General features: G+C 43.3%; 12 protein-coding genes across 12 annotated transcripts; 5 read left to right on the top strand and 7 right to left on the bottom strand.

Annotated features, from left to right (window-relative positions):
* Positions 1-1,124: 1,124 nt before the first annotated feature.
* On the bottom strand, positions 1,125-1,877 carry EAF01_005117 (uncharacterized protein; the record flags this gene model as incomplete). Its single annotated transcript, XM_038913372.1, has 1 exon — positions 1,125-1,877. One exon carries the CDS (start codon positions 1,875-1,877, stop codon positions 1,125-1,127), a length of 753 nt encoding a protein of 250 aa, XP_038771458.1.
* A 1,009-nt stretch (positions 1,878-2,886) lies between these two features.
* EAF01_005116 (uncharacterized protein) lies at positions 2,887-3,577 on the bottom strand (the record flags this gene model as incomplete). Its single annotated transcript, XM_038913371.1, has 3 exons — positions 2,887-3,233; positions 3,283-3,414; positions 3,526-3,577. The coding sequence occupies 3 exons, from the start codon at positions 3,575-3,577 to the stop codon at positions 2,887-2,889; spliced, it is 531 nt and encodes a 176-aa protein (XP_038771457.1).
* A 1,343-nt stretch (positions 3,578-4,920) lies between these two features.
* Positions 4,921-5,643, top strand: EAF01_005115 (uncharacterized protein; the record flags this gene model as incomplete). The annotated part of the gene is made up of 4 exons (XM_038913370.1): positions 4,921-4,950; positions 5,024-5,347; positions 5,410-5,457; positions 5,515-5,643. 4 exons carry the CDS (start codon positions 4,921-4,923, stop codon positions 5,641-5,643), a joined length of 531 nt encoding a protein of 176 aa, XP_038771456.1.
* Positions 5,644-6,104: 461 nt separating this feature from the next.
* EAF01_005114 (uncharacterized protein) lies at positions 6,105-7,715 on the top strand (the record flags this gene model as incomplete). Its single annotated transcript, XM_038913369.1, has 3 exons — positions 6,105-6,204; positions 6,296-6,633; positions 6,726-7,715. The coding sequence occupies 3 exons, from the start codon at positions 6,105-6,107 to the stop codon at positions 7,713-7,715; spliced, it is 1,428 nt and encodes a 475-aa protein (XP_038771455.1).
* A 165-nt stretch (positions 7,716-7,880) lies between these two features.
* On the bottom strand, positions 7,881-8,698 carry EAF01_005113 (uncharacterized protein; the record flags this gene model as incomplete). The annotated part of the gene is made up of 2 exons (XM_038913368.1): positions 7,881-8,432; positions 8,507-8,698. 2 exons carry the CDS (start codon positions 8,696-8,698, stop codon positions 7,881-7,883), a joined length of 744 nt encoding a protein of 247 aa, XP_038771454.1.
* Positions 8,699-9,487: 789 nt separating this feature from the next.
* EAF01_005112 (uncharacterized protein) lies at positions 9,488-10,183 on the top strand (the record flags this gene model as incomplete). The annotated part of the gene is made up of 3 exons (XM_038913367.1): positions 9,488-9,638; positions 9,784-9,908; positions 9,968-10,183. 3 exons carry the CDS (start codon positions 9,488-9,490, stop codon positions 10,181-10,183), a joined length of 492 nt encoding a protein of 163 aa, XP_038771453.1.
* Positions 10,184-10,515: 332 nt separating this feature from the next.
* EAF01_005111 (uncharacterized protein) lies at positions 10,516-11,713 on the bottom strand (the record flags this gene model as incomplete). The annotated part of the gene is made up of 3 exons (XM_038913366.1): positions 10,516-11,159; positions 11,208-11,600; positions 11,701-11,713. The coding sequence occupies 3 exons, from the start codon at positions 11,711-11,713 to the stop codon at positions 10,516-10,518; spliced, it is 1,050 nt and encodes a 349-aa protein (XP_038771452.1).
* Positions 11,714-12,283: 570 nt separating this feature from the next.
* On the bottom strand, positions 12,284-14,729 carry EAF01_005110 (uncharacterized protein; the record flags this gene model as incomplete). Its single annotated transcript, XM_038913365.1, has 2 exons — positions 12,284-14,428; positions 14,517-14,729. The coding sequence occupies 2 exons, from the start codon at positions 14,727-14,729 to the stop codon at positions 12,284-12,286; spliced, it is 2,358 nt and encodes a 785-aa protein (XP_038771451.1).
* Positions 14,730-15,277: 548 nt separating this feature from the next.
* EAF01_005109 (uncharacterized protein) lies at positions 15,278-17,745 on the bottom strand. Its single transcript, XM_038913364.1, has 5 exons — positions 17,358-17,745; positions 16,913-17,164; positions 16,624-16,841; positions 16,329-16,511; positions 15,278-16,222 (listed from the first exon to the last, which is right to left on the bottom strand). Exons 3-5 carry the CDS (start codon positions 16,765-16,767, stop codon positions 15,611-15,613), a joined length of 939 nt encoding a protein of 312 aa, XP_038771450.1. The 5' UTR covers positions 16,768-16,841; positions 16,913-17,164; positions 17,358-17,745; the 3' UTR covers positions 15,278-15,610.
* A 786-nt stretch (positions 17,746-18,531) lies between these two features.
* Positions 18,532-19,321, top strand: EAF01_005108 (uncharacterized protein; the record flags this gene model as incomplete). Its single annotated transcript, XM_038913363.1, has 3 exons — positions 18,532-18,754; positions 18,999-19,078; positions 19,169-19,321. 3 exons carry the CDS (start codon positions 18,532-18,534, stop codon positions 19,319-19,321), a joined length of 456 nt encoding a protein of 151 aa, XP_038771449.1.
* On the bottom strand, positions 18,733-23,889 carry EAF01_005107 (uncharacterized protein). Its single transcript, XM_038913362.1, has 10 exons — positions 23,407-23,889; positions 23,033-23,214; positions 22,629-22,970; positions 22,452-22,581; positions 20,585-22,179; positions 20,362-20,525; positions 20,092-20,282; positions 19,730-20,016; positions 19,166-19,669; positions 18,733-19,075 (listed from the first exon to the last, which is right to left on the bottom strand). Exons 1-9 carry the CDS (start codon positions 23,449-23,451, stop codon positions 19,585-19,587), a joined length of 3,021 nt encoding a protein of 1,006 aa, XP_038771448.1. The 5' UTR covers positions 23,452-23,889; the 3' UTR covers positions 18,733-19,075; positions 19,166-19,584.
* A 475-nt stretch (positions 23,890-24,364) lies between these two features.
* On the top strand, positions 24,365-26,750 carry EAF01_005106 (uncharacterized protein; the record flags this gene model as incomplete). Its single annotated transcript, XM_038913361.1, has 7 exons — positions 24,365-24,479; positions 24,544-24,627; positions 24,688-24,822; positions 24,873-24,908; positions 25,016-25,175; positions 25,267-26,275; positions 26,325-26,750. 7 exons carry the CDS (start codon positions 24,365-24,367, stop codon positions 26,748-26,750), a joined length of 1,965 nt encoding a protein of 654 aa, XP_038771447.1.
* Between the last annotated feature and the right edge of the window lie 365 nt (positions 26,751-27,115).

Below are 27,115 nucleotides of genomic sequence, written 5' to 3'. Positions count from 1 at the left end.
GAACATCGCGCGCTTGTTTACATACTGAACATGGTTTTGTGAAGTTCGCAGTTAGTCCCTAGATAGGTTAAGCACCGTGCCACCAACTAACCAACGCGCCACGCTCTGAAATCCTTCAAAAGCTTTCCTTATTGAGATATCGGATCATAATTATCATTGTTTGTGATGAGATCCAATTATTTTCCAGTGGTAGCAAATGTCGTTAGAGACGGGTATATACTTCATTGCCGTCAATATCATTCAGAATTAAACTATCATACTAGTGCACAGTGCTAGCATCCCGGTACTAACATAGCAACTAGATCTAGATGGGTTTATACTAAATAATTTCTTAGTTAGCTCCTGAAGCAATATTACAACAGTATGAACACATGATGTCACTATACCCATGTTGATATCAACAATTATAGAACTCAATAGCTTTAATAAAGAAACATAGCGAGAAGTCAAACTTTAAAAGGAGGGGCGAAACTCTAAAGCGGGGTGGGGAACGGCAAAGGGAATGGAGAAACTGTAAGGAATGTTTCCAAACAGAACTCAATCAGGCAACAGTTTTTCAAAATGGGAGGTATCATTTTTTCTACCGCTCTTGTGGAGGTTCCTGTCAAGGGCGGAGGTATTGAACTAGATCCCCAGTTTTCACACAACCGAGATAATAATGGGCCCTCTGTATAGCTGGGATAACCGAGACGATGCATACAGGTCTGAGATACATAGCAATTCTTTACATCCGTGTAGTTCACAAATTGAAGGATACTTGCATATTGACCTATTCTCTCGACATCCGCTGTTTTTAAGCTCCTAGATAAATGCTGCGTTAATGTTTATTTCAGTATATGGGATTCTTGAGCAGCCGAGTAGATGATTGTTGCAAGCCTTCCTCTGATCGTAGTAACGATGCCTAAGGCGGACGACCATCTGAATCTATTTTTGTTAGGCAGTTAAGGGTGTTGCACATAGCTATACGGATTACAGGCAGATAATATAGAGTTTGTTTTTAGCTTAAGAATCATTACTAACAGGGTCAAAAATCGTCACCTCGGATTTACGCCTTTCCCCCTAGACACTAAGAGAAATACAATGCATACTGATATCAAAGTGCCCCATACAAAGAGTAGATCTAATTACAAATACTGTCCCCGCTTTTTCAAATCCCTAATAGTCCCCTCTAATCCAGACGCAATGTGCGACACACCACAGCCTGGTACCGAGCTCTGGCACATTCCTTCCTTTCCTAATACTGGACCAAACTTCAATTTAGTTTGTTTAATATTCTTCGCGAGAGGGTCCGCGTCCAAAGAAGCACCGCTAGTCAGGGCATCCAGATCGGCATTGCGAGTCGTAGCAAGAATAGTGGAGAACAGACTGGAATATGAAACTCCATTGACATGTATGGAGTGAAGGCCAATGATGACTGCGATAGATGTGAACAGAAATCCAATCCCATACGAGAGAATGAGAAAGAGGGGTCGATATAAATATACAATCATAGTGTCTGAGGTTGTGATGTTTCTGAGCTTAGTACTGGCAAGGGCAGGAGAACTGAGATAGCTTATGGTGATATTATTTGAGAGATCTTTGATTGCACGCAAGATAGATTGGTTTCGACACTGGTAAGGTTGCGTGGGACACGTGGCGTATAGATTTTTGGTGCCTGCGTTTGTCTCGTTGGGGGTGCTCATTTTCGAGATAAATGGAGATCTCTGAAATTCTTCATCTGCGAGAAGGCCAAGGGCGATGATGTTGCACTCTCCGATGATAAACGACCGTAAGTCATTGCTTCCATTAGACAGACCCGGCAGACCCGAACCCTCGATGCTGAGAGTGGCATTGCCGGCTAATGTTGAAGCTAGTGCTACGAACTGAGAGTCGTGCATACTCTGATCCATATAATTGAGAGAGCTCTTCTGGACCGGGGTAACACCACGTTGTGTGATTTTTTGTCTTCCACTTATAGAAGCAATTGTGACTTCAAAAGAAGTATTTATCGGCGAGCACACTATGCTTGAGGTTGACGTTTGTAAGAGAATATATTTTGATCAAAAAGGGGATGGAACATCAGAGGGAGTCCAAAAAATTGAATTACTAGTTGGAGTACCATCAGCTTCCGTATAAACGCCAGGCCACCAAGAATCGGTTTATTCTTTGAAAGTAGGTGTCGCCCAAGAGGAGTAGAAGAGTAGCCTATGGAAAGTGATGTTCTTCATCATATAATCGGAATCAGAATCGCTCGAATTTCCAAGACTATCATTCCGTGGAGGGGAAGGGTGAGTACCAATGTTCCAATACTTATCATCCATCCGAGTAGCAGCGAAAGTGTTTTCTTGGATCTCCAGCGCTCGGGTCATGAGATTGAAATCAGCTTGCTCCGTGCTATCAGCTGGCCTGCATTTGAAACTTGGTCCAAAGAAGTTCAAGTCGTAAGACCAATTTGGACTCGATACTAGCTGAATTAGAGGTACAACATCTGACATATCTGCTGACTGCCATGCAATTCTGTTCGATGGGTTGCTTTGATCAAAAATAGAAACTTCGTCCCTATTCTAGGAAATCCTCGAGCTGTTGAGCATTAAAATATCAACCTCAACAGATAAGTTTTTAGCCACAACGGATAATGTAGCTGTTGGTGAAAAACTCATGAGATCCATACACCTAGTTTGACCACGATATCAGCTTCGTTGCTTGTCTAGCAACAACAAAATTTTCTTGGTCGCCCAACAAGCGGCCAAAATCGATATTAACTGGAAGTTCAAATGTGAAGTTGAGAAGAAGAAAAAGAGAAACAATACCAAAAGATGAAGCCTATGAATGCCGCGAGCCAAGCATTCTTCAGAATGCAAAGATTGGAGATACCAAACGGGTTAGTGGCGAGAGTAAAGAGTTTATCTAGACTACCTGTAAATCCCACTGTGTCAGCATGAAGAGGCCCGGAAGGCTTATAATGATATGAAGAACAGTACCCATAGTGAGAGCCGAATCTTTCACAATTTTCCAGATTAATTGATTTAGCGCAGCTACTATAGCGACTCGAAAACATATGACGGCGAGGAATGCAAATGCCGCACCCACTTGCAATGACCATGCTTGTCTCGCCAAATCACCCGCGATAGTGCCGTCTAAGGAGTTGTAAAAGACATGATGCCCGATTGATAGAAGAAATCCAATTGACAACATTGAAATCATGAGTGTAGGTTGTTGCCAATCAGAGTTCCAGGATACCGTATTCAAATTGGCTACAGGCATTAGTTAGAGTTATATCTGTGTATGGATGCGTGAAACCACAATCATCCACAAGTAAAGTGTTTCCAGTTGCGCTCGAGGCTGGACTTGGTATCAAGTGTTTACAATGCTGTTCACTAGCAGAATCATCGTCGGAGCCGTGAATTGATGATCCAGGCAAGTTCAAGGTGGAATCTGAAGGATGAAGTTAATTTTCGCGCACATTATTCTCGTTCCCTATGTTTGAAACGGACGCCAACGGATTTAGTTGTAGATCCAGATCGGGATCTTCGAATGTGATGGCACTGAAGCGCACAGAGAATTTTCTATTGGGCCCATTGAATTGTGTAACAGTCATTGTGGTGCTGATATTTCGTCGAGTTGATTATGCAGACTTGATTGTGAAGCGCCACTTGTATATGAGCTTGCTGAATGATGTGTCTTCATCCTTTGAGAAGCAAAAATCAAATATGGAAGCTGTGGGATCGTATTGATGTCATATATCAGTCGAGTGAATATCAATACTGACAGAAGTGTGAAGTACACAAGTCACAGGTGAGATGCAATTGTGCCGTTCTTACTTATATGATGCTGAACCGTCGATTATCAATTAGTTATTTTGATATTTTGGGTCAAATTATTTAAAGTATCACTATGCTTACTTGGAAAGCTATGCGAGGATATTTAAATCATGCGTGCATCAGGCTATACACCGAGTATGACTGATTCTATTGTGTTGAGGCAAAGGGGAAGACGAGTTGCAACGGACAGATGATATACGAGATGGCCAAGGAGACTCGCCGCTGGGGGCTGTATGTTAGCAGCCCGCATATCACCATACATCAAATCAGTCTTGCTGGAAGATCAAAGTAAGAAATCTTCCTGGAGTGATCTCGAACGAAGCAAACTATAGATCTGCTCCACATTCCTTGACGATGAAAAGAAATCTGTTCTATGATCCATTTTCAGACCGAATCTGCATCTCTTCAGCCTCTCACTCTCTCTTGAATCCAATTTCGAAGTAGGATCCTTGATGTTATCTCGCCTCAACTCAAGGCTCTACATATCATGCATGTTGGAGATGGCCTTTCTGACTGCAGGGTACGAAGAACTTTCTCCCGGGATATATTGCACAGCATGATGTATACAACAATTGATGACTCTCTAAATAACATCTTTAGACTTGCGCTTGCATTTGATATTCATAGACCAGAGATGGGTTGGAAGCAACGAGGAAAGATACATTGACTGTTTGCTTGTATTCAGGAGAACTGTTTGAATCGATTCGAGAAACTCGGGAAACACCCCTGCAAGCATTTCGGGGATTGAGAAGACGATGACATTTCGTAGAATCTCGATCTTTTTTATTTTTTATTTGCAAAAAAAGGTGAGTCTGGAAATAACCATTTATGACTCACGTGGTCATTCTAGGTATTCACAATTATATATTTATCAACTGGTTGGGGTGCGCCGTTGCGATACAATGTGATTGTGTAATACTATTTGTGAATGGGTGAATGGCGTCAATCTCATCGGCGCAGACTTTTTCCTAAGAATTTCCATTTATTGTTTATCCAAAACCAACAAAAGACAAACATATCACAGCCTCTTTCAAACCCTTCTTATACATCTGAAGCATAAACACCACACTCAAACCTTTCGAAACCAAATCTACAAATACTCAATCCACTGAAATTCAAAATGAGAGCTTACTGGTTTGATAACAAGGAGGTAAAGTACCCCTCACCCCCACTACACTACCCCTCCCTCGATTTTCTTTTTGCTAACAAACAGTTTTCTATAGGGCGACCAACGCGAACTTCACGACTCAGGTCGCGACGTTAACCCTGAATACTTGGAGGAGCTCGGAGTTCTCTACTACAGATTCGCAGATGAGAAAGATGTCGACAAGCTCGCCTCTGACAGAAGTTACAAGAATCGCGATGTAATTACGGTTTCACCAGAGAAGATGGGCGATATTTATGAGGAGAAGGTCAAGTCGTTCTTCAATGAGCATTTGCATGAAGATGAGGAGATCAGATATATCAGAGATGGGGCGGGATTCTTTGATGTTAGAAGTGAGGGCGATGAGTGGGTTCGTATTAGATTGGAAAAGGACGACTTGATCGTAAGTATTTCTGATAGATGCGCTGGAATCGTGTTGGAATAGGGGCTGATTTTGGCGGACAGATTCTCCCAGCTGGTATCTACCATCGTTTTACCACCGATGAAAACAACGTATATTCCCCTCTATGATGTTCTTTTTAGCAAGCGCCATCACTAACAAAAGAACAGTATATCCAAGCAATGAGATTGTTCAAGGAGGAACCCAAATGGACTCCTCTAAACCGTGGTCCAGAAGTCGATGCCAATCCATACCGCAAGGAGTATTTACAAACTGTTCCTGCAATCGCAGGCCAGTAATGGGAGAGTTGGAGATGGAAGGGTAGATGATGGAACTGAAACGGCGATAACGAAGTAATGAAACACTGCAAGCTGAATCTGATAGCATCTGATGATAGGTAGCAAGAATGCGATTTCAGGGGCTGGAACAAATTTGTGTCTCAGGTAGGTCTGATTGAGATACTGTACACTGTTGTCGCATAAATGTATAGACAAGATAAAAGTCATATAGTTCGTCCTTTGAACTCATGCCAGATACCTACGCCTGATTACCATCCTAACTAAGTACAGTACTCGAGTACCCATCTAAACTATCTGTTCCCATCTCACCCCATCATCAGCGCCAACCATCCATCAGGGTAGAGAAAGATCCCGACTTACGTCAATTCATGCCGTGCAGTGAATGAAGATATAAAAGATAAGACGAATATTTTGAAGACGATAAGAGTTTGTAAACAACCCGATAACGAATTGCTACTAAGATGCCCATCTCCATAACTTTCGCAATCCTTGGTCAAAATTCCCAGAATGTTTCTTTTCAAGATCCTCAAACCTTTGCGATTCTGGATCTGCAATTAAATTGTTACTTTTCCCCAAAGCCCCAAAGCCGACGGTGCTAACAGATATGCAACAAATCTTTTGGGAAGGGGAAGCTAACCCCGCTATTGGCTAGTTTTCCCCAGCTCCCTTCAACGTCACCACGAGAGTACCAACTCATCATCGCCGTTTACGATTTACGAGTTCGCACAAACTTATAAACAAAGGAAGATGAAGGAAAAGGATTCAAAAGAAGGAGAACTCTCTGCCGATACCCCCGACTTCGACTCTCACAACAATCTACTACCATCGGGACAAAATCCCCCTCAGAGCAATGCCCACGACAGCATGCCTCCTGATTTTCTCAAAGTCGAAAATACTCTCAATGCCGATGGTAAAAAGATCAAATTACAACTCCCTCTCAGTTGTGAGCCACCGGGCCCAAATAACAAGACGAAACCAAAGGTTTGGATAGTGAGTATTTCCAATCGCGCCCCAGCAGACAGATCATCTATCCATCTGACTAATGCTATTCCACCTCTTCTAATCAACTAACTCAGATTTAGATATTCGGCGCCAGTGGCCATATGGGCCAGAGTCTCACACGAGCATGTCTTTCCAAAGGCGACGAAGTTGTTGCCGTCGGCCGAATCAACGAAAATACACTCGAATCAATGCAAACCACATTCCCGCACCCAAACTGCTTCAATATCCTCTGCGACGTACGTGTACGAGAATCCGTATCTACAGTAACAGAACAGGCACTTGAAAAATTCAAGCGCATCGATGTGATAGCCAATTGTTCGGGCTACGGCGTCATCGGCGCATGCGAAGATCAAGATGAGCACGAAATCCGCAATCAGTTCGAGACGAATTTCATGGGCACTGTACATATTATCCAATTGAGTCTCCCATATTTTCGCGAGCAAGGAGCGGGGAGATATTTGATATTCAGTAGTACTTCCGGCGCATTGGGGGTTCCGGGCTTGGGACCATATTGCGCGACGAAGTATGCGGTGGAGGGAATGATCGAAGCGATGCTTTACGAAGTGGATGCTTTCAATATCAAAGCTACACTGGTAGAGCCGGGGTTGGTGAGGAGAGATGAGAAGGAATTGGCTTCGGGTCCGCTACCTACCTGGGGACACTTTTTGATTAAACCTCCCAGTGAACCATATTCCGATCCGACTTCGCCGGCGTTGCATGCGAAGAGAATGGTTCAGTGGCTGGGAGATAATCAACCGACTAGTGCTAAGAAATGCGCGGATTTGGTTTGGCAACTAGGTCATTGTTCTTACCCGCCTTTACGATTACTTTTGGGGAGTTACGCTATAGAGAGTATTAGAGATCGTTTGCGATCTATCATAGAAGAGTTGGAGGACTGGAAGCATCTCCATCATCCCGTAGCTCCCGTTGATGAGCTTGATAATGAGGAGGATTCAGACGATGCTCGAGATGTAGATGTGTCTACGAAAACGAAAAAGGAGGACCGAGCTGCAAAGGGGGCTGCGGCGGATTCATTAAAAGTAGAGTCGGATGCAGATAGTAGTTCATGACCACGCTCAATGAGTTATCAATAATTCTAATCATACAGTAATTTTACGCTTGCTGTGCTTGTTATGTGAACAAATATCCTCAAAGCCTCCGCTCACACCCAATTTCTTCTTAAAATCCGAACGCCTTCCCATGCAATCTCATCATGATATTCTTTGATGCTCTTTTCATCTCACTTCAGGTCCTGGCGCTGCGGCCATTGCAATATCGTTATTGATTGCGTCCGCCGTTTCCTCTCTTGGTTGTCTCTCAAACAATCTTCTCCAAAACATTGGTGGATCAAAAGGACGATGTCCATTGTGTAGCGGTGGATAAACGTCGCAAAAGAAGTACCAAACATGACCAATGACTACTCCCATCAATTCATCCTTTGGAACTGTCCCGTGCAAAACTAAGCTGAAGCCCATCAAAACCCACGGTAAATATGGAGCTGTGAAAACCAGTAATCCGAGGAAACTTAATTGTGTATCGGGGTTTCGTCTCGACCAGATATATACGAGAGTCGAGGATAACGGATGTCCTAAAAATGGCATTGAGACCAGAGGATTTATGCAGATAAGACAAGTCATCGCATAGAGCAATAGCCATGAGAAATGCGCCGCAGATCGACCGGATGATTCTTCAAGGAGTCGCGAGTACCTGGTTAAGAAAAAGACGTGGAAAACGAGATCCAGGGATAAAGGACCAAAGTATATAAAAGTTGTCAAGAGGCGCCAATACTATTTGTGATAAAGGATCAGCGAGGATTCTAGATGCGAAAGCGAATGCGCAACGGAGGGAAAAACAATCGTACCTGCGACTTCACAAATACAGCTCTAAAGCTATAGAATAGTTGGAATGGCGTAACAATTTGACATTGCACCAGCGCGCTTGTAAGGACTGTAGCCGTCGTCCACCATCTTGTACAAACGGGCATCTCCCAAAACCAAGTTTCGAGCGGAAATCCGGCGGGACCTCCTTCCCCATTTCCCATCATTTGATCCATAATTGGATGTATGAGGGTGTTGATAGAAGTAATGCGACAACGAGACTCAGAATTTGACTATATGGGATAAAACGAGGAGCGCTTGCGTAATGAAGTTGCTGGATATTTCGAGATTCCGAAGTGAGGATATGGAGGCAATTTAAATACTTTTTTCTTGGGATACGAGGTAATGCGATTCCTAGATGGTTTAGTTTGACTTAAAGATTTTTTGTTTTGGAAAGGAAGGTCGTGGGTTCGTATTTATAATTTATCTGTCGTTCATGACGAACGAAGGTTTCTTTGAACAAGTTGTCCTGTTCTAATAAGGTCCAACGATGACTAGCCTTTGACCCGGCGGACGATCTTAGATAAGGCAAGGCTGACATGACAGTCTTAGGTTTCAGCCTTGAATATAGCCATATTTTCCTTTTTACCAAATGGTCAAAGCGCGTAGGAATTGTAAATATGGTTGCTGTGGCCCTTCAATATTCAACTTCAGACTAGACCAGACCAGAATTACCAATTGAATTACATTTCTCTCCCATCTCACCCATTGCAATCCCACGCGATTTCACCTCTCAAATTTTGTTCGGTTCGGTTTGGTCTATTCACCTTCAATTAGATCAGCTGTCCAAATCTCAAAGACGCGCATCATCGCGCAAAACCGCGTCGTCGAATCCATTCCGGCCACAACAATATCCTCTAGAATTTCGCAAATTGATTGATCACCATCACTTTGTGCAATCACAGCAGAAAAGATATCTCCTCGCCGAATACTCCTAAAGCTTTGGATTCCAATCAAAATTCACAATGTCGCAAATGCAGAAGAAAAAGCAGCGTTTGTCACTGGACGACGAATCAATAGGGGGTACCCCAAGAGCAAACGCACCGGGCAGACCAGCAGGAAAATCTGTTGCAGGAAAGAGCATGAGTAAAAAGGCAAGGGATAGTGCTGTTAGAGGTAAGCCGGATTTTCTTCTTGCATTTCAAAGAATTGCGCGCGCGTTTGAAACGGGTCAACAGGTCAATTATACTCTGATGTGAAGCTCGGGAGAAAATCATAGTGCATATTAAACTCGACATACTTACTCAATTGATGTGATTAGCCGGAGATCCAGTTCCTCAAGGAAAAAAGCGACGTTATAAGCCTGGTACCCTCGCTCTGAAGGAAATTCGCAAGTTCCAGAAGTCTACTGACCTGCTCCTCCTCAAACTTCCCTTCTCACGTTTGGTTAGTATTTATGCCCTTCTCAACATTGCAGAGTCAAATCTAACATGATGCGAATCTAGGTCCGTGAAATTGCGCTCTCAGTACGTCCTCAAGGTGAGGGAATGCGCTGGCAATCACAAGCTATTCAAGCACTTCAAGAATCCGCTGAAGCATTTCTCGTTCACCTGTTTGAAGACACGAACTTGTGTGCTATTCATGCCAAGAGAGTCACAATTATGCAAAAGGACATACAACTTGCAAGACGTATTCGAGGTGCATGGGGTGGTTTAGGTTAGACTAGGACAACTACATGCTAAAACGTTGCATAATTGCTTAAATTCGCTTGGGAAATTTTGTCAGATTAGCTTGCCTGGATAGGGACTTCTTTTTCGTATAGGGAAGGCGTATATGGATACATGGCTCTTTAAAAGCACGGGAGGAATTCGACTGATATTGGGACGTATAAGCATTGATGTTCTATGCTAGATGACGTAAATATTTGCTTCTCTCTAACAGTAGACCTGGCTTGTTCAGCAAGGTAGTATGTTTGTGCCTTAAATTTCCCTCAAGTCTTTATAAATTTTATTTAGAAGACGAAACATTTTTTTTATTTTTTAACAACGCCGTATCAGCTGTATGTAACAGTTGTTCCGTCCTGCGCAGGTTCCAACAATTTCCAATCGCATTTGATATCATTCTTCGCAAAAGTATCTAAAATGACATTCGCAATTGCATCAAAGTTCTCTGTTGCAAGCGCAAGAATAGTTGGACCGGCTCCTGATAGACAGATTCCACATAGACCGGGATGGGATTTAGGAGTGACAGATTGTAGGATCTCAGGGAGGCCTGGTATCAAACCTTTTCTGTAAGGTTGATGTACTTTGTCTTGCATTGCGAGATAGATTTGCTCTGCATCAGGTGGTGATCTTCCAAGCGCTGAAGGTAGAAGAGCAATTCTCTGAAGGTTGAATACTACATCTGACCTGGAATACGAAGATGGCAAGACGCTTCGAGCTTTTGCGGTTGCGACTTCGAATTGTGGAATGATGGCAATGGCTTTGATTTCGGGTGCCCAGGGAAACTTCATGTAATGCCCAATTCCAACTGGTGGCTCGGGAGGATTGGATCCAGTATCTACTCCTCCGGCAGGCTCAGGGAGAACTTCACTGAGTGGAATCTCTTTGCGTTCTGTGTCTTCGGCGCTGAGTTCGTTGAGGTATGTTCCGACAAACCCTCCATACAATGCTGCGGCTACGTTGTCTGGATGGCGTTCTGTGTATGTCGTTAGATGTATCAGGCTTTTGGACAGCTAAATCGTACCTATCATAAGACAATAGTCCAACATTCTAGCCTTCGATAACTTCAGCTTCCCAACTTCATTGGCCAGCGCAACACCAGCTACCACTGCGGCCCCAGACGATCCAAGACCGCGTCCCAATGGAATAGGATTGATAATGTGAACCGACGTTTCGGAAGGAAAGCTTCTCTGCCCATGACATCGCAAAACATACAACGCAGTTCGAGTAATCAGATTGCTATCAGCCGTCAACGGAACCTCTTCTGCGCCCTGTCCTTCATACGTAATTTTGCAATTGAGAGGTGCGTGAGAGGTAACCGATGTGTTGACATCGACATGTAACTCGAGCCATATGGAGAGAGCGAGACCGATAACGTCGAATCCGGGGCCAATGTTCGCAGAGGAACAGGGTACTTCTATATGGACGTCAGTTTCGAATTTCTTGCTAGCATCGCGGGAAATGATCCTAATGTAAACGAGGTTTTGGGCGGCTCTGAGAAAATAGAGATGACGGACTTATGGTAATCATTTTTATCGAGGTGGTTTTTGGAAGTTTGAGATTGGAGGAGTTAATGAGAGGTTCAGCATGAATTTCAAAGTTGCTATCGAATCATTCGATAAACTCTACTGTAACCTTTTTTTTTTTTTATCAGCCTTGCCCGATATCGCTATTAAACTGGAAAAAATTGGTATATTAACTAGGATTATAGTCAGAAAGGTCGAAATTGGAAATCAGACCATGCTCGGATCGTTGTGAAGATCCATTTAAATTTCTCAGACATCTGTAACAGAATGACTAATCGGGGGTTCCCATAATAAGAGGGCCTTAGCAATTCGTTATTAATAGAATTATTAGCATTAGAATTAGAATTAAATTTATATATTATATTAGTACTCGCCGTCGGTGAAAGAAAAGTTGAAGTCTGCGAATTCGTAAGATTTCAAAATCATTATAATAATTAATAAGAGAATTCTACGAATCCGTAGTCTGAAAATTCTTTTTCCCCGACGGCTAGTATAACATAATTTCCTCCCATCCCATTGCGATCCGCCTTCCCATTTTCTCGTTTTTTCTACCCAGGGCCTACCTAGGTAGTCTTTAATTCCACGAGTCCAAATTTCTCAACTCACAGCCTTCACCTGATCTCTTGATCAATTTTCCAATGGTATAAACCTTCTCACCCGACTTCTCCAGTTCTCCCACAACCTGCTCTACATTCTCCTTCTTAACTACTGCTACCATTCCAATACCCGTGTTAAAGGCTCTAGCCATCTCGCTAGCTTCGACATTACCTGCGTTCTTCAACCATTTGAACACATTCGGTAGTTGCCAAGCAGCGACATCAATCTCGGCAGCTAGATGAGATGGCAACATTCTAGGAACATTTTCAGTCAAGCCACCACCAGTGATGTGGGCCAAGCCAGTGACCAAATGTTTCTGGACCACTGGTTTCAAAGAGCGGACGTAAATGCGAGTAGGTGTTAAAAGATTTTCACCAACGGTGGTGGAAGGATCCCATGGGCACCTGTCTTCTTTGTAGGAGAGACCTTCTCTCTCAATAATCTTTCGCACGAGAGAGAATCCATTGGAGTGAACTCCCGCAGATGCCAAGCCAATAAGGACATCACCTTCTGCCATCAAATCTGTCCTTGGTAATCTGTTCTCCTTCTTTACAACTCCCATGGCGCAACCTGCAGCATCATAATCATCCCCTTGGTACATACCAGGCATCTCAGCTGTTTCACCACCAACGAGTGCACTGTTGGCATCTTTGCATCCGTTAGCAACACCTTCTACGAAGTCTGCTGCGTTCTTAAGCTTCAATTGACTGCAGCCATAGTAGTCGACGAATCCAAGTGGTTCAGCGCCTGCAACAATCAAATCGTTTACATTCATAGCGACCAAATCAATACCAACTGTGTCATGCTTCTCCATAGCTTGTGCAATGGCAAGTTTGGTGCCAATCCCATCGATGCACATAACTACAGTTGGGGCACCCGCATAACCAGCAGCTTCCAAATCAATCTCTCCACCGAACCCACCGATTTCAGCATCGGCTCCTGGTCTTCGGGTAGAAAGAACTGCTTTTCTAATACGTTCGACAAAGTTATTACCGGCATCAATACTAACACCTGCGGATGCATATGTAAGTGCTTCCTTCGTAGCAGATGAAGATCTGAATGCCCGATGAGCAATATCCTTGCGGTAGAACATTTTATCAAACTTGATGAGATCGACAGTAGTGTAAGCATCCTTTACGGCCTGCTCGAGAGTTTCTGCAACAGCTTGTGCTGCGATGACACGTCCACCAGATGTTTGTAACTGACCATCCTTCACCACGGTACCAGCATGGAATATATTGGAACCTGCCGGAGGTGTGCTGACTTCCACGGGTGTGCCTTTGGCATACGAGCCTGGGTATCCACCAGCAGCTACCACAACTGTCGCACTGAATTTTTGATCAATCTTAATCTTCGCTTCGTCGAGGGACCCCTGAGTGCAGAGAAGCATGATTTCTGCAAGATCGGTATCTTCACTCAACAATGGTAACAAAGTCTGTGTTTCTGGATCACCGAAACGAACGTTGTACTCCAAGGTTTTTGGTCCATTCTTGGTTATCATCAAGCCAGTGAAAAGAGTTCCGACGAAAGGTGTACGCTCTTTTCTCATGCCGCGAAGCGTGGGCTCCAATACGGTTCGCTCGATCTCTTCGATTAATTTTTGGGTAGCAATGGGAATAGGCGCATAGCATCCCATGCCTCCAGTGTTTGGTCCCTGATCACCGTCGAAAATTCTCTTGTGATCTTGAGCAGCAGGTAAAGAGTACATGTTGTAACCATCGCAGAAAGTGAGAATGCTGAGTTCGTCGCCCTCCAAGAATTCCTCGATAACAACCTCATCGCCAGCAGCCCCAAACTCTCGATCGAGCATAATGTCCCTGAGTCCTTGGTGAGCTTCCTCCTTCGATGTTGGGATAATAACACCCTTTCCCGCTGCCAATCCACTAGCTTTAATGACAACATTATGGCCTACGCTATCAATGTATTTTCGCGCTTCTTCGTAGTCCGTAAAGTTCTCGTAAGCCGCAGTTGGAATGTTATACTTCTTCATGAAATCTTTCGAAAATGCTTTGCTTCCTTCCAAACGCGCAGCAAGTTTTGATGGTCCATAACACGCTATGTCTGCCTCACGGAAATAATCTTGGATTCCATCAACGAGGGGTGCTTCTGGTCCCGGTACTACCTACATGTGAACGTAAGTAATTGGTTAACAAAATTGAGCATCTGAATGAAATAGAAAAAACAGATGAATGTAGAAAGTAGAAACTCACCAGGTTAACATTATATTTCTTGGCCAAAGCAACGAGTCCAGGATAATCATCAGCCTTAACACTGGAATCATTGGAAACTTTTGGGCAATTTGCAGTTCCTCCATTTCCTGGGACTGCGATGATAGACTCGACTCGGGGAGATTGACTGAGTTTCCAAGCCAAAGTATGTTCCCGACCACCATTTCCGACAAGGAGGATTCGAATGGGCTCCATTGTGAAATTCTAAATTGCGTCAAGGTATTGAACGTACAAGAAGACGGTTGGAGAACAAAAGAAGAGTCTTCAAAATCAATGTGATCATCGGGATGAATCATTTTCTGCCCGCTTAGTGTCACCGCCTGGCAAGAATTTTAACCCCGCTACCATCCTCCCCACATTACCCCTCCATGATTTAACCGATATCATTTGAATCTTTCGTACTAGGTAGGCATCGTATATTACTTATGACAATGTTCCGAAACTATTCAATGCTAGATTCTATTTCATTTAGATTTACTCTTGCACAGCTCTCAAGTGTTTCAAAAAGCATTGTATTATATCATTAGGTAGGTATACTACAAGCCAACGAAGGAAACTTCAACTAATCGAGGGTTTCATACTCTCCCCCCCTCATTGTACTAATGAAAGGGCTTCAGCAATTCATTACTTCTTCATCAATTCATTACTTTTCTAAGACTTTTTATAACTATGACATATAGAATTGCAGAAAAAGATATAAACTATTTCCAACAAACTGTATATAATCTATAGACTTGAGTAGACACTCGAGGAATATTGAAAGGATGCAAAAACTTATGTGCTAGCTACTTCATACTGTAATTTCTTGAGCTTTGTGGATTTATATTTTTGAGATGAGTTGAGAATCTCTATATACCTAGACCTATCTTTCACGCCTCTGCACATACCATGAATGTCATTTGATATGATGGTATACCAAACCCTAACCTTATTCTCTTTTCCCCTATTGTATCCATAGAATCCATAGAAGTGATATTATTTGTATAAACAAAGTACCACCCTCACCTCCTTCCTTCCCTATCATTCAATCATTTCACTCTTCATAATTCACCCAAGTCATCAATCCAACCATCCATCTACCATCCCCTCCCCTGCATCTTCTCCTTGGGATCCATCGTCCCGCAATTCAACCCCACCATTGCCTCTCCCAAATCCTCACTCACCTCCGCCAACACCTTCGGATCATTAAAATGCGTCGTCGCCTGGACAATCGCCTTCGCACGCTTCGCCGCATCTCCACTCTTGAAAATGCCACTTCCGACAAAAACACCATCACATCCTAACTGCATCATGAGTGCCGCATCAGCCGGTGTAGCAATTCCTCCCGCTGCGAAATTAACCACGGGGAGACGACCCAATTTTGCAGTTTCTTTGAGAAGCTCAAAGGGGGCTTGGATATCTTTTGCCAGGATGCGTAATTCTTCATCCGACATGAGAGAGGCGGCACGGATTTCCGAGGTTACTTGGCGTTGGTGACGCACAGCTTCGATGACGTCGCCGGTGCCAGCTTCGCCTTTGGTGCGGATCATGGCGGCGCCCTCGGAGATGCGGCGGAGGGCTTCACCGAGATTGCGGCAGCCGCAGACGAAGGGGATGGTGAAGGCGTGTTTCTCGACGTGGTGGAGCGCGTCGGCGGGAGTGAGAACTTCGGATTCGTCGATGTAGTCTACGCCGATGGATTGGAGGATCTGTGAGGAGGGGTGTTAGAGGGGTTGAGAAAGAGAGGAAGGGGGGTGAGAAGATGGGAAAGAAAGAAGGAAGGTAGGGCATTGGAGGGCAATGAAGAAAACTAACCTGACATTCAACAAAATGACCGATTCTCGCCTTGGCCATAACAGGTATGGTAACCGTCTCCATAATTTCTCGAATCATCTTTGGATCGGACATACGGGCTACACCTCCCTGAGCACGAATATCGGCGGGAACTCGCTCGAGTGCCATGACTGCTACTGCGCCTGCTTCTTCTGCGATGCGTGCCTGGAGGTGGGGGGTGTTAGTGGCGGTTTTTGTTTCATTTTGATTGATCGATGATGAAGAGTATGCTATGATGGTATGGGGGAGGGAAGAGGGAAGAGTGTAAGTTACTCACTTGTTCAGCATTGACTACATCCATAATCACACCCCCTTTTAACATTCGCGCCAACCCGGTCTTGACGACAAAGTTAGAGGATGTGTTGCTGCCATGACCGTTTCCATTTCCATTGGTGGCGCTGGTGGGTAGTTCGTTGGACATTTTGTGAGTATTGTTGGGTGTTGAGAGGAGAGAACTGAAGTTTAAAGCGTGAAGGTCTTTTTCTAAGGTAGTATCTACAGTAGAAAAGATGAAGTATGTAAGTAAGTAACTTGGTAAGAAGTGTAGTTAAATGAAGATTACAAACAAGAAATCTATTTCGAAGATGTATGTATGTATGTACTCGGGAGTATTGGTAGGTATGAGATATGTATATATATATATATAAATATATCAGAGAAAAGAACGAAAAAGAAATTCAAATTATGAAAATACTTTTCTAAGTAAAAGATCTAGTCTAGCATATGACTCTTCTCCTTCCCTTCCATTCAATCTATCTCAGTCTTGGTATAAAGTTAGTTTTCGTATTTTGATAGGTCAATTGATTGATGCATCCATCCTATAGCCATTAGTACTGGTGTACCTTGGTATGTTTTTACTCATCGCATTCTCATTGCCTCTCTTAATCAATTCAAATTCATCTGCACCTCCTAGGCACCTAGGTAGCTGGAGACACTTGCCCCTCCGATCGGTAAGTAATGCCGAGACAAACAAAAAGGATATTACTACCTAGTAGATAATTTACTACCTACCTAGGTATAAATCTACCTCTTGGTACGTATAGCTATCCTTATAACCCTCTGATTCACACCTCCTGATTGGTGAAAGGACACTCGATTATCGCACCTGCGTATATCGTGGGGGTTATTTAAAGTCACGATATATGCAGGGGTTCTATTTTATTTCGTATCATTTAGTACCCGTTTAGGTTAGGACGGCGATCGAGGGGTATGCACTTTTGGCTGGGTAGATACGCTTGGGATCGGGGAAGGAGTTTGCGAGATTTTTGGGAATGTTATGTTGGGGTTGGATGATTGGGATGGATGGTTGGATGGATGGATGGTTGGATGGGTATGATGGGTATGATGGGTATAATGTGTATGATGGGTATGATGGGTATAATGTGTATGATGTATATAACATTATAATATGTATGTATGGGAAGATTCGGGAAGCTGGAAGAAGAAGAAGAAGAAAAGAAAGGGAGCAGGAGTTTGCGAGTCCATTAGTATGCATGCATAGATGAATGTATGTATGCAATAATAGTCCATCGGTATGTAACGGTGATGAGATGATATACCGATGAGATTTTATTAATACAATAGATGACATGACGGATACGAATAAGAGAATTTAGCATGTTTGGGAAAGTTGTACAGAGTAGTGCTAGGTAGGTACTATATACTATATGGGTATTATCCGATGCGGTGGGTTGTGTGGTATTTGCATCGGAGTTCGGGATCCTGATCTCGGGGTAAGAAGGTAAGAAGGTCATAATGATCTGCGAATTTACTTTAATATAACTAAGTTATAATATATGAATAAAGGTACTCACTCGTCCATCTTCCAGTCGTTATCTCTTGATCTCTTCTTCATAATCTCGATATATCAATAACGTCAAGTCTTTCATTATATGTAGGTAGGTAAGAGACATATTAGTCTTCTATGAAAGAGAAATAATAATAAATGTTCCTACTCTTATCCTTATCGATATCGTGACGTCACTTGATGTATGATCAGAAACATAGCATATCACATACAACATCGTTTGACTTTATGGGTCTATACTGTACTTCACTCCAATTCACATCTCATCCAACAAATATACACACAAACAAACATCACTTACCACCTCCAATTGCCTCTCACTATCACCTCAACTCTAATCCTGATCTCATCAACCCTACCCCCTCGCAACCCCCCAAAATGTCCCGCCTTCTCCTCCGTACTCCCCGCCTCACAGCTTCCGCACTAGGTCTCACCTCCTACACCTCCTACACACTTCTCCAATCGCACCGTTTCCCCGCTCGCTTGGATTCAGTTTCCTCGCCGCTGTCGAAAAATGGGAATAGGAGCACGCCACTTGTCAAGAAGGGAGGTGGCTTGGATTCGAAGACCGTGAGTCAGATTAGTAGTGGGAGTATTGTTGGTATGTTTTTTCTTTCCTTTCTTGGGGTTGGTTTGGTTTGGTTTGAGTTATTCGAGTATGAGGGGACAGAGAGAAGGGGAAAGGGAGAGTAAGAGAAGGGGAAGGGAGGAGAGAGAGAATGGATATGGATATGGATATGGAAACTAGGTGATGTCAAGAGGGAAGCAAAATAAGGCAGCAGGGAGAGAGAGCCATTAAGAACAAATCACACAAAGAACTCCCACTAACACCCAACCCACCACAGGACTAGGAGCCGGTCTGGCAGTCAGTACATTTTCGCGTTCGCTAGCGCTAATAATCGGTTTAATGGTTGTTGGGATACAAGTACGTTCTCCCAACCTACTTCTTGCTTTACAGATCTTCTTCTCCCCTCCGAATAAACTCACCGCCATCTAACAAACATTCCCCCTCCAGTGGGCCTCTTCCCACGGCCTCGATATCGTCCCTACAGATCGTATCCAGCGCTATATCAAACATGTGAATCTACGTTCGCTCATAGAAGAAAACGTTGCGTTCAAAGTTTCTTTTGGGACAACTTTCGCTATGGCTGCTTTTATGCGATTTTAGATACATGTTGGTTCTAGATTTACATGTCTAGTGTATTTATTATTCAAGAAGTTTACAGATCAAGTAGAGGATGAGGATGCATAAATAGAAAATGAGATGCTGGAAAAAGGATTGGTCTATCTATTTAAAATTGATTGAGGCGTTCAATCGTGTACAATACAATGCTATCTGGATTCAATTGTAGAATAGTTCCTTTCTTGGCACCATCCAAATATTCATTCATCCACATTCTGGTCGTGTCCATCTACCCCTTCTTCTCCATCTCAAGAAACATATGCAAAATTTGATCCTCGACACGCTAACCAGAATTCTCTCACCACCGAATTTGTTCCCCTAGCACCACGAAGACTTCACAAAAGTTAGCTCACAACTTCCCTCTCACAACAGACATCATAATGAACAACTTACTTCATGACCTTGGTCAAAAATACCATTTTCTCCTTCTGATCTATCTTGTCACTTGGGAAGTTTCCATCCATCAACGCCGCTTCCAACCAACTCTTTGCTCGCACCTGACTCACAACAAGTTTTCGCAGCGGGTCAGAAAGTTTGTCGAGTTCGCTGCGAGCGGCTCCACCACCAATGTTATAGATGAGGGCTTGGGCGAGGAGGGGTCCGAGATGTTGAAGAGCGTTGGTAATGGCTTGTTGGACGTGGGTATCTGGGTTGTTGGTAGGGAGGGAGACGAATGAGGCCTAGATTAGGGTTAGTCTTTGAGTTTTTGATATATTATTTGGGGGAACTGGGATAAATAGTCAGGTCTAACTTACCCAGAATTCAGCAGCACTTTGTTTGGGTAGTGGATCCCGGCCTGTAAGGGCTTTGAGGGTAAACATGAAAATATGTTCAAGCGAGGATTTGGGCTCATGGTGAAGGAGAATGTGGAGATTTTTAGGGGTGGAGATTAGACGATGGAGGAACTCGATGCTTGGTTGCGAGATCTCTGGGTCATTGCTGGGCTCTGTAATTTATTAGCATAAATTTTCCTCCTTTTTGGTAAATTCTGTTATAAAACTGCGAGTTCGAATACAAGGACCTACCGTGATTTATAGCTTCCGCCAATCCAGAGACCCATGTTAACAAGGCACTTGAAACCTGATGGTTGCGCTCATCTGATGCTGTGCTACATGAATTAATGAGTGAGCAGGCGGTGTTGATGACTGTGATAATACGAGGCGTCTGATAATTGGATCTGAAGATGAATCTAAGTCATTGAGTTAGCACTGAACAAAGGCTACGATAACATGCTCAGAAGTAACTTACTTAGCAACATCTTCAGGAGGGAAAGCAAATGGGCCATCAGTTTCGACCAAGCCAGTGCGAAAAACGTGCGAGATTTCCTCTGTTATCTCACCATGGCCGGGGAAGGCTTCGTTAGCTGCGGTAAGAATGTTTAAAACCTGTACTTGAATTCCTCTGCCATTGCCATTCTTCCAGTATGAATAATTATTTTCATTAGTATTAAGATCAACAGGGGTATCCGCAGGTACTTGAAGACCCTTTCCGATACTTATTAAACATCTTATAGCAGTGAGTTCAACTTCGTCAGCAGCTACTTGGCTATCCGGCACCTGTGTATTTGATGCCACGTTTGTGAAATTTGTGCTCAATAAATGAAGACTTCGTTCGTGGTCCCTTTGGACAAATTCCAACAGTTGTCTAAGAGGGGCCAGCTTCAATTCATCGTTCGGCATTGCTTCAATAATTGATGCTATAGCGCCAATGACACCCTCTTTTGCATAACTTTCCACAGAGTTCTCTCGATTGATCTCACTATATTGCTGCAGAAACGCCGCAAGTTCAGGAACAAGTACCTTTCGGCAGGATGAACAGAGCATCGCGATTGACTTTGATGTTACCCTGGCCAACGTTGGTGAATGTAGCATACTGAACATAAGATTAAGAGCGCTCGGAAGATGTTGTGTATGACGTTCAAAGTAGTCTGGATAGCCATTGATGACCATGAGGAACGCTTGCCTTGTGCGTGAAGGGACAGTTGAATCGGACCTTGTGAGCATAGAGAAAAGTGGCGATCCAAAAACTTTGTCCAAGTATTCATCCGACTCTTCTTTGATATAGTCCTGAAATTCAGATAAGCAGGTCAATGAGGCTTCTAGTTCGCCCCAGGCGTCTCCTTTCTCAACCGATTTTAGAATGAGGTCAACGAAGCTAGAAACAAGTGGTAAGCCAAGTAACATGTAAGATTGTTGTATTAAGTCTCCCACGTCTCTTCGAGCATCTTTGAAGGCAGCACGCTCATTTGAATCCCACGAACTGAATTCATGTTTGGGAGGGAATTGCATTTTATGCCAGCATTTCTCGATTGCTTGCATCAGCACTGATCTCGCTGCTGGTAGCCAAGGAGGTGAAGCATCCACGTTGTATGACAAGTCGAGTACAGTTTCCAGATAAACAGCCCAGAATTCTACTGCTGGGACAAATATCTTGTCTTCATTGACAATGTAGCCATCTGCGCCAAGTAGTCCTACAAGAGCAGAAAGTATTTGCTGACTTCTAGAATCGGTCGAGATATTTTGAGCTAGATCTTGCACCGTGGCATCGCCAAAACTTAATAGGAATTGGCCGAATTGCACTGAATCAAAGTCAAAATCGCCTTGGACCAATTTCGCATATCTTTCCTGTGCCCAAGAGCTACTGAAGAGATCGTAAAGCATCGTGAAGTCATTCTCGGAGAGAAAGGACGAGTAGTTGGCTAGTATGTCTGCAAACAGCTCCACAGTGATTTCATATAAATCATTATCGATGATCAGCATCAATGCAGGCTGAGTTAGAGTTCTTAAAGGAGCAAGAACAATGGCGGCATCGAGAAATGCACGATGAGAGTAAAGAACCCATGACTATTCATGTTAGTATGAATTCTGAAACCGGTGCAAAAATGACTCTCAGGATATTAAACATGTTCTGGCACAACCAAGGCTTTTTGGCTCTGTTCAAAAATCGAGTTGTATGGGTCAATTCGAATAACCTGTTCATTTCACAAGGCTTTCAAATGCAATCCAAGGAACAACCTTTAGATACTTCAGCATACCTTGGCCATTCAATATATTACTTGTGCAATGGCAATGCCTATGATGCAAAAGGTGGTAGTAAATAAAGATTGAAGACTAACCTGAAAACATTTCATTGATTCCTGGCGAACCTTTGTGTTTATAGGAACCCCTGGTGTGTTTACAATGCCCTTTGTCAATATGGTCACAATGTCTTCAACATTCTGAACCACATATTCGTGAAATTTGTGTCTGAGATATTAGCAACTGGCTTGGTTGTAGAGAATTGATATACCCACTGCTTCATTGAATTTGAATCCGTTTTTCCAACTTCTTCTACCAAAGTAGCTGAGAACCACAGTATCGCCAGACTTTTGTCATCTGGTAGATTCTGGGCAAGGACCGCCATAATAGGAGCATCCTCGATTTTTTGATAAGGAACGGCCTCGCCAAGGCATAGGCAATATGTGAGATGAGAAATGCAACGAGCCCAAGAGCCAGAGAAATGAAGGAAATAAGTGACTAATGTTGTGCATAGTTTTCTGACGACAAGTGCTCCGCAGCCAGAATTCAAACACTTGATAAGCCATCCAATGATCTGTTGTAGCACAATCTGCGCATCATCATCCTGTAGAGATTGTCTAGTACAAGGACATTAGTAGAATTCAATAATGATCAAAAACCCAGGGACCAGCCTACGTACGAATCTGTGTTGAGTTTGATAGTGAACGTTAATGCCCCAAAGAATTTGACATTTTCCGAGTTGCTGCCCAGTAGGCCATTGGCCAGCTCCCAACCAGCAGGAGAACTCTGTAGCTTTTGGAGAGTTTCCTGAATTTTTGAAACCTGTTGAGGAGGACCAGCCTTGTATAGTTGATGAACGAGCTATAGTCAAATCAGTAAGTCTTCTAGATTGGAAATTGAATTTAATAAGGTGAGTGTGTTTGCTAGGAAGACATATCTTGACTGTGATCTCGTGACATTCCATATTCAGCAAAATTTTGTTAAACAAAATATCCATCATCTTCAAGCAGCTCAACTACTCTCATAGGACAATATAGAAAAAGATGAACTTACAGCTTCTACCTCATCAAGTGATGAAGGTAACGTTTCGGTCTCCATATCCTTTTGAAAGGGTATCGTTTGTGTACCAATCAAGCAAAAACGGAAGCACACGCGATCTAAAAGTAGGGCGGGTTAGGAGGAGGCTTGAGTTTGATACATGACCGAAGCCAAAAGATACTGGGTTTATAATTTTGGGAGATTCTTCAACTCAAATTTTGGAGATCTATGACGTGGAAGGGAAAGAAATGTGCAAGATGTTCTGCAGTAAATTGTTTGTTTTGTTATGGCCGGTGAATCTTTGGGCCAGCCTTCTGGATAGCGGTAGCAAGCAAGCCTTTATAAGCCTCGCAGAGTGGATAGAAAAGAATTGATTAATCGTCGCTATAAAAGCCAATTCATGCTAGTTTTATTTTATCACTTCTTGGTTTGATAAAAATTATAAAGAGGAATCTCGAGAACCATCTGCAACTAGAATATTCTTATTTTGGGGAATATTGTACCAATTTTGAACAAGTAGTTGATCTTATTTTATTATATTGTTGTAGGTTGAGTAGCTTCTATTTGGTTGTTCGATAAGGTGTGTTAACCCCACCTCAGCCCACCAGTAGCCTCGAGGTGGTAGTAGCTGAGGTAGCCTCACCAGATCATTTCATGACTATCCAATGTTCCAACTTACATGTCTAGCACATCAAATGGTACAGTGAAGAGTACACTCATTGGAATGTAGACAAGAGATTCAAACAGCTTATGACAATATAGAAAGATAGTACTCGAGTAAGTAGACACTCAACAATCAAATTACAAAGAGTGTTGTTGTGTTACATAATATAAGTTTCTTGATTTAACTGGTTAGATCTACACATTTCATACCTTCTTTCACGTTAACCTTACACCGAAGCCTCGCTGTTATCTGCCCCATCTTCTTTGGCCACTCATTTCTGTTCCACTACCTACCTTCTTGGGAAACCCAATGCGATACTTCCGTCCCTTAAATAGTTGCTTACGTGGAATCCGTTCTTGTAGCTCTTTCCAACCATTCGCACAATCTCTCAACACTCGCATTCGATATTCGTCCAGTTTTGCCAGTACGTGCATTGCAGATCCAAGGAGTGCTCTTTTTATTGAGGCTTGGGGTTGACGAGATCTTAGAAACAGATATGGAGAGCATTAATACAACGGAGCGCTTGGCGGGGTTGCGGGAGCTTATGAAAAAGAACAAGGTCGATATCTACAGTATGTAAGTCACCTAGTGGCCATTCCTCCATATATCAACTCTGCCTAACTATCATATAGTTGTTCCTTCGGAAGATAGCCACAGCTCCGAATATATTGCAGCGTGTGATGCGCGAAGGGAATTTATATCAGGATTTTCGGGATCAGCTGGATGTGCAGTAGTGACTCTGGAGAAAGCTGCTCTAGCCACGGATGGTAGGTTGTAACATTTGGTCTGCGTAAAGACTTTACTAAGTTTCTCATAGGCCGATATTTCAACCAGGCCTCACGCCAGCTTGATGGTAAGTAAATCGGGTTGACTGTAGTCCTACGGAAGGCTGGCATCTATCTTATTGTCGGCATCCTCCTATGGTTACCGATCACTTGGAGACTAATCATGATAATATAGACAATTGGCTCCTTTTAAAACAAGGTCTACAGGATGTACCAACGTGGCAAGAATGGGCCGCTGAACAATCTGAGAACGGAAAAGTTGTCGGTGTTGATCCTACCATCATGTCTGCATCTGACGCCCGAAAACTCACTGAGAAAATAAAAAAACGTGGCGGGTAAGCATGATACATCTATTATTTTTACAGTCCATAGAGGGTCGTCTCTGATCTACGCCTTATATGCAAGATACTGATTTGCTTGTGGTAGAAATGACTTGGTTGCCGTGGAAGAAAATCTGGTGGACCTTGTTTGGGGAGACAGTCGTCCATCCAGACCAAAGGAGCCCGTCAAGGTTCTGGCCAGTAAATTTGCCGGGAAAGACGTCAAGACTAAACTCGAAGATCTCCGAAAGGAATTGTTGAAGAAAAAGAGCTCCGGTATCATTGTATCCATGTTAGATGAAATAGCTTGGCTATTTAATCTGCGTGGAAACGATATCCCTTACAACCCAGTTTTTTTCTCTTACGCTTCCGTCACATCTTCATCCGCTACTTTGTACGTGGATTCAAGCAAATTGAGTGATGAATGCACGGCGCATCTCAATGAAAACGGAGTTTCTGTTCGAGACTATTCGAAGATATTTGGGGACGTTGAAGTCTTGAGTCAATCTCTGGATGCAGAAGACGCCAAAGTCAAGAAGTTCCTAGTCTCAAGCAGGGCATCATGGGCACTAAAACGCGCACTTGGTGGTGATGCTAAAGTCGATGAAGTGCGAAGCCCAATCGGGGACGCTAAATCTGTCAAAAATGAGACCGAACTAGAAGGAATGAGAGCTTGTCATGTTAGAGATGGAGCAGCACTTATCGAGTACTTTGCATGGCTCGAGCATCAGCTCGTAGTCGAAAAAGTAGAGATGGATGAAGTTACCGCGGCTGACAAACTCGAGCAATTACGGTCAAAGCAGAAGAATTTTGTTGGGCTATCCTTTGACACAATATCCTCCACTGGACCTAATGCAGCAGTCATTCATTACAAGCCTGAGCCCGGCAACTGCTCAATAATCGATCCAAAGGTTGTTTATTTATGTGATTCTGGCGCCCAGTATTTTGACGGCACTACTGACACTACTCGTACACTACATTTTGGCGAGCCAACAGAAATGGAAAAGAAGGCTTATACGTTAGTTCTGAAAGGCAACATTGCTTTAGACATGGCCATTTTCCCTAAAGGAACTAGCGGGTTTGCTCTCGACGTCCTTGCTAGACAGTTCCTCTGGGTAAGTCCAATCGCTCGATATCGCTCCTACGATGCTAAGATACAAACAGGAAGAAGGCTTGGACTACAGGCATGGAACAGGCCACGGAGTTGGTTCGTTTTTGAATGTTCACGAAGGACCAATAGGAATTGGGACCAGGATTCAATACTCGGAGGTTCCACTAGCACCTGGAAACGTCATCTCCAACGAACCTGGGTATTACGAGGATGGCTCTTTTGGTATCCGAATTGAAAACATTATCATGGTGAAGGAGGTTGAGACGAAGCACCAATTTGGTGACAAGCCATATTTGGGCTTTGAGCATGTCACGATGGTGCCATACTGCCGGAAACTTATCGACGAGACTCTCCTAACCCGAAAAGAAAAGCACTGGTTGAACGAGTATCATGCTGATATTTATTCCAAAACTAAAGACTTTTTTAAGGGAGATGAGCTCACTATGAGATGGTTAGAGAGGGAGGTCGAGCCGTTGTAGTCATACACGGAGGGGTGTCTTGTCCAAGTCATAGGGAGGGGCAAAGTAATGAATCAGAGAGCTAAAGCCCGTGACAACATAGCATACCGGTACATATTACCATACATCATGTTTGATAGCGCAGAAATGCTTCACTGTTGTACTTGCATCAAAGTAAATAAACCCCACTATCTTGAAAATGTGGAAAGCTCTGTATCGTGGGACTAGCGTTCAAAACATCCCACTTCCTAGACTATCGTGGGCCAAAGTTCATGCATCATTATGGAGAAAAATTGAAGGGTCTTAATAGTTTGAAGGGATCACGTGCAATCAGGACTGAAAGAACCAATTAAAACCAAAGGAGAAATGACCGCTTCTAGATCTAG

This window comes from Botrytis porri (genome assembly GCF_014898465.1).
Source record: "Botrytis porri strain MUCL 3234 chromosome Unknown BPOR_006, whole genome shotgun sequence".
Classification (NCBI taxonomy): Eukaryota; Fungi; Ascomycota; class Leotiomycetes; order Helotiales; family Sclerotiniaceae; genus Botrytis; species Botrytis porri.
The sequence above is the reverse complement of the archived record's forward strand: the minus strand, read 5'-3'. Positions and strand labels throughout refer to the sequence as shown.

Bases quoted from the DNA above. Each gene is read 5' to 3' on its own strand.
- EAF01_005109 (XM_038913364.1), bottom strand. From the start codon at position 16,767: ATGTCCAACGAACTACCCACCAGCGCCACCAATGGAAATGGAAACGGT. The intron at 16,512-16,623 runs GTGAGTAACTTA...CCCCACCTCCAG, and splicing joins ATGTAGTCAATGCTGAACAA to GCACGCATCGCAGAAGAAGC. The intron at 16,223-16,328 runs GTTAGTTTTCTT...CCCTCCTCACAG, and splicing joins GTCATTTTGTTGAATGTCAG to ATCCTCCAATCCATCGGCGT.
- EAF01_005107 (XM_038913362.1), bottom strand. From the start codon at position 23,451: ATGGAGACCGAAACGTTACCTTCATCACTTGATGAGGTAGAAGCT. The intron at 23,215-23,406 runs GTAAGTTCATCT...ATTTGACTATAG, and splicing joins CACTTGATGAGGTAGAAGCT to CTCGTTCATCAACTATACAA. The intron at 22,582-22,628 runs GTGGGTATATCA...CTAATATCTCAG, and splicing joins GATTCAAATTCAATGAAGCA to ACACAAATTTCACGAATATG.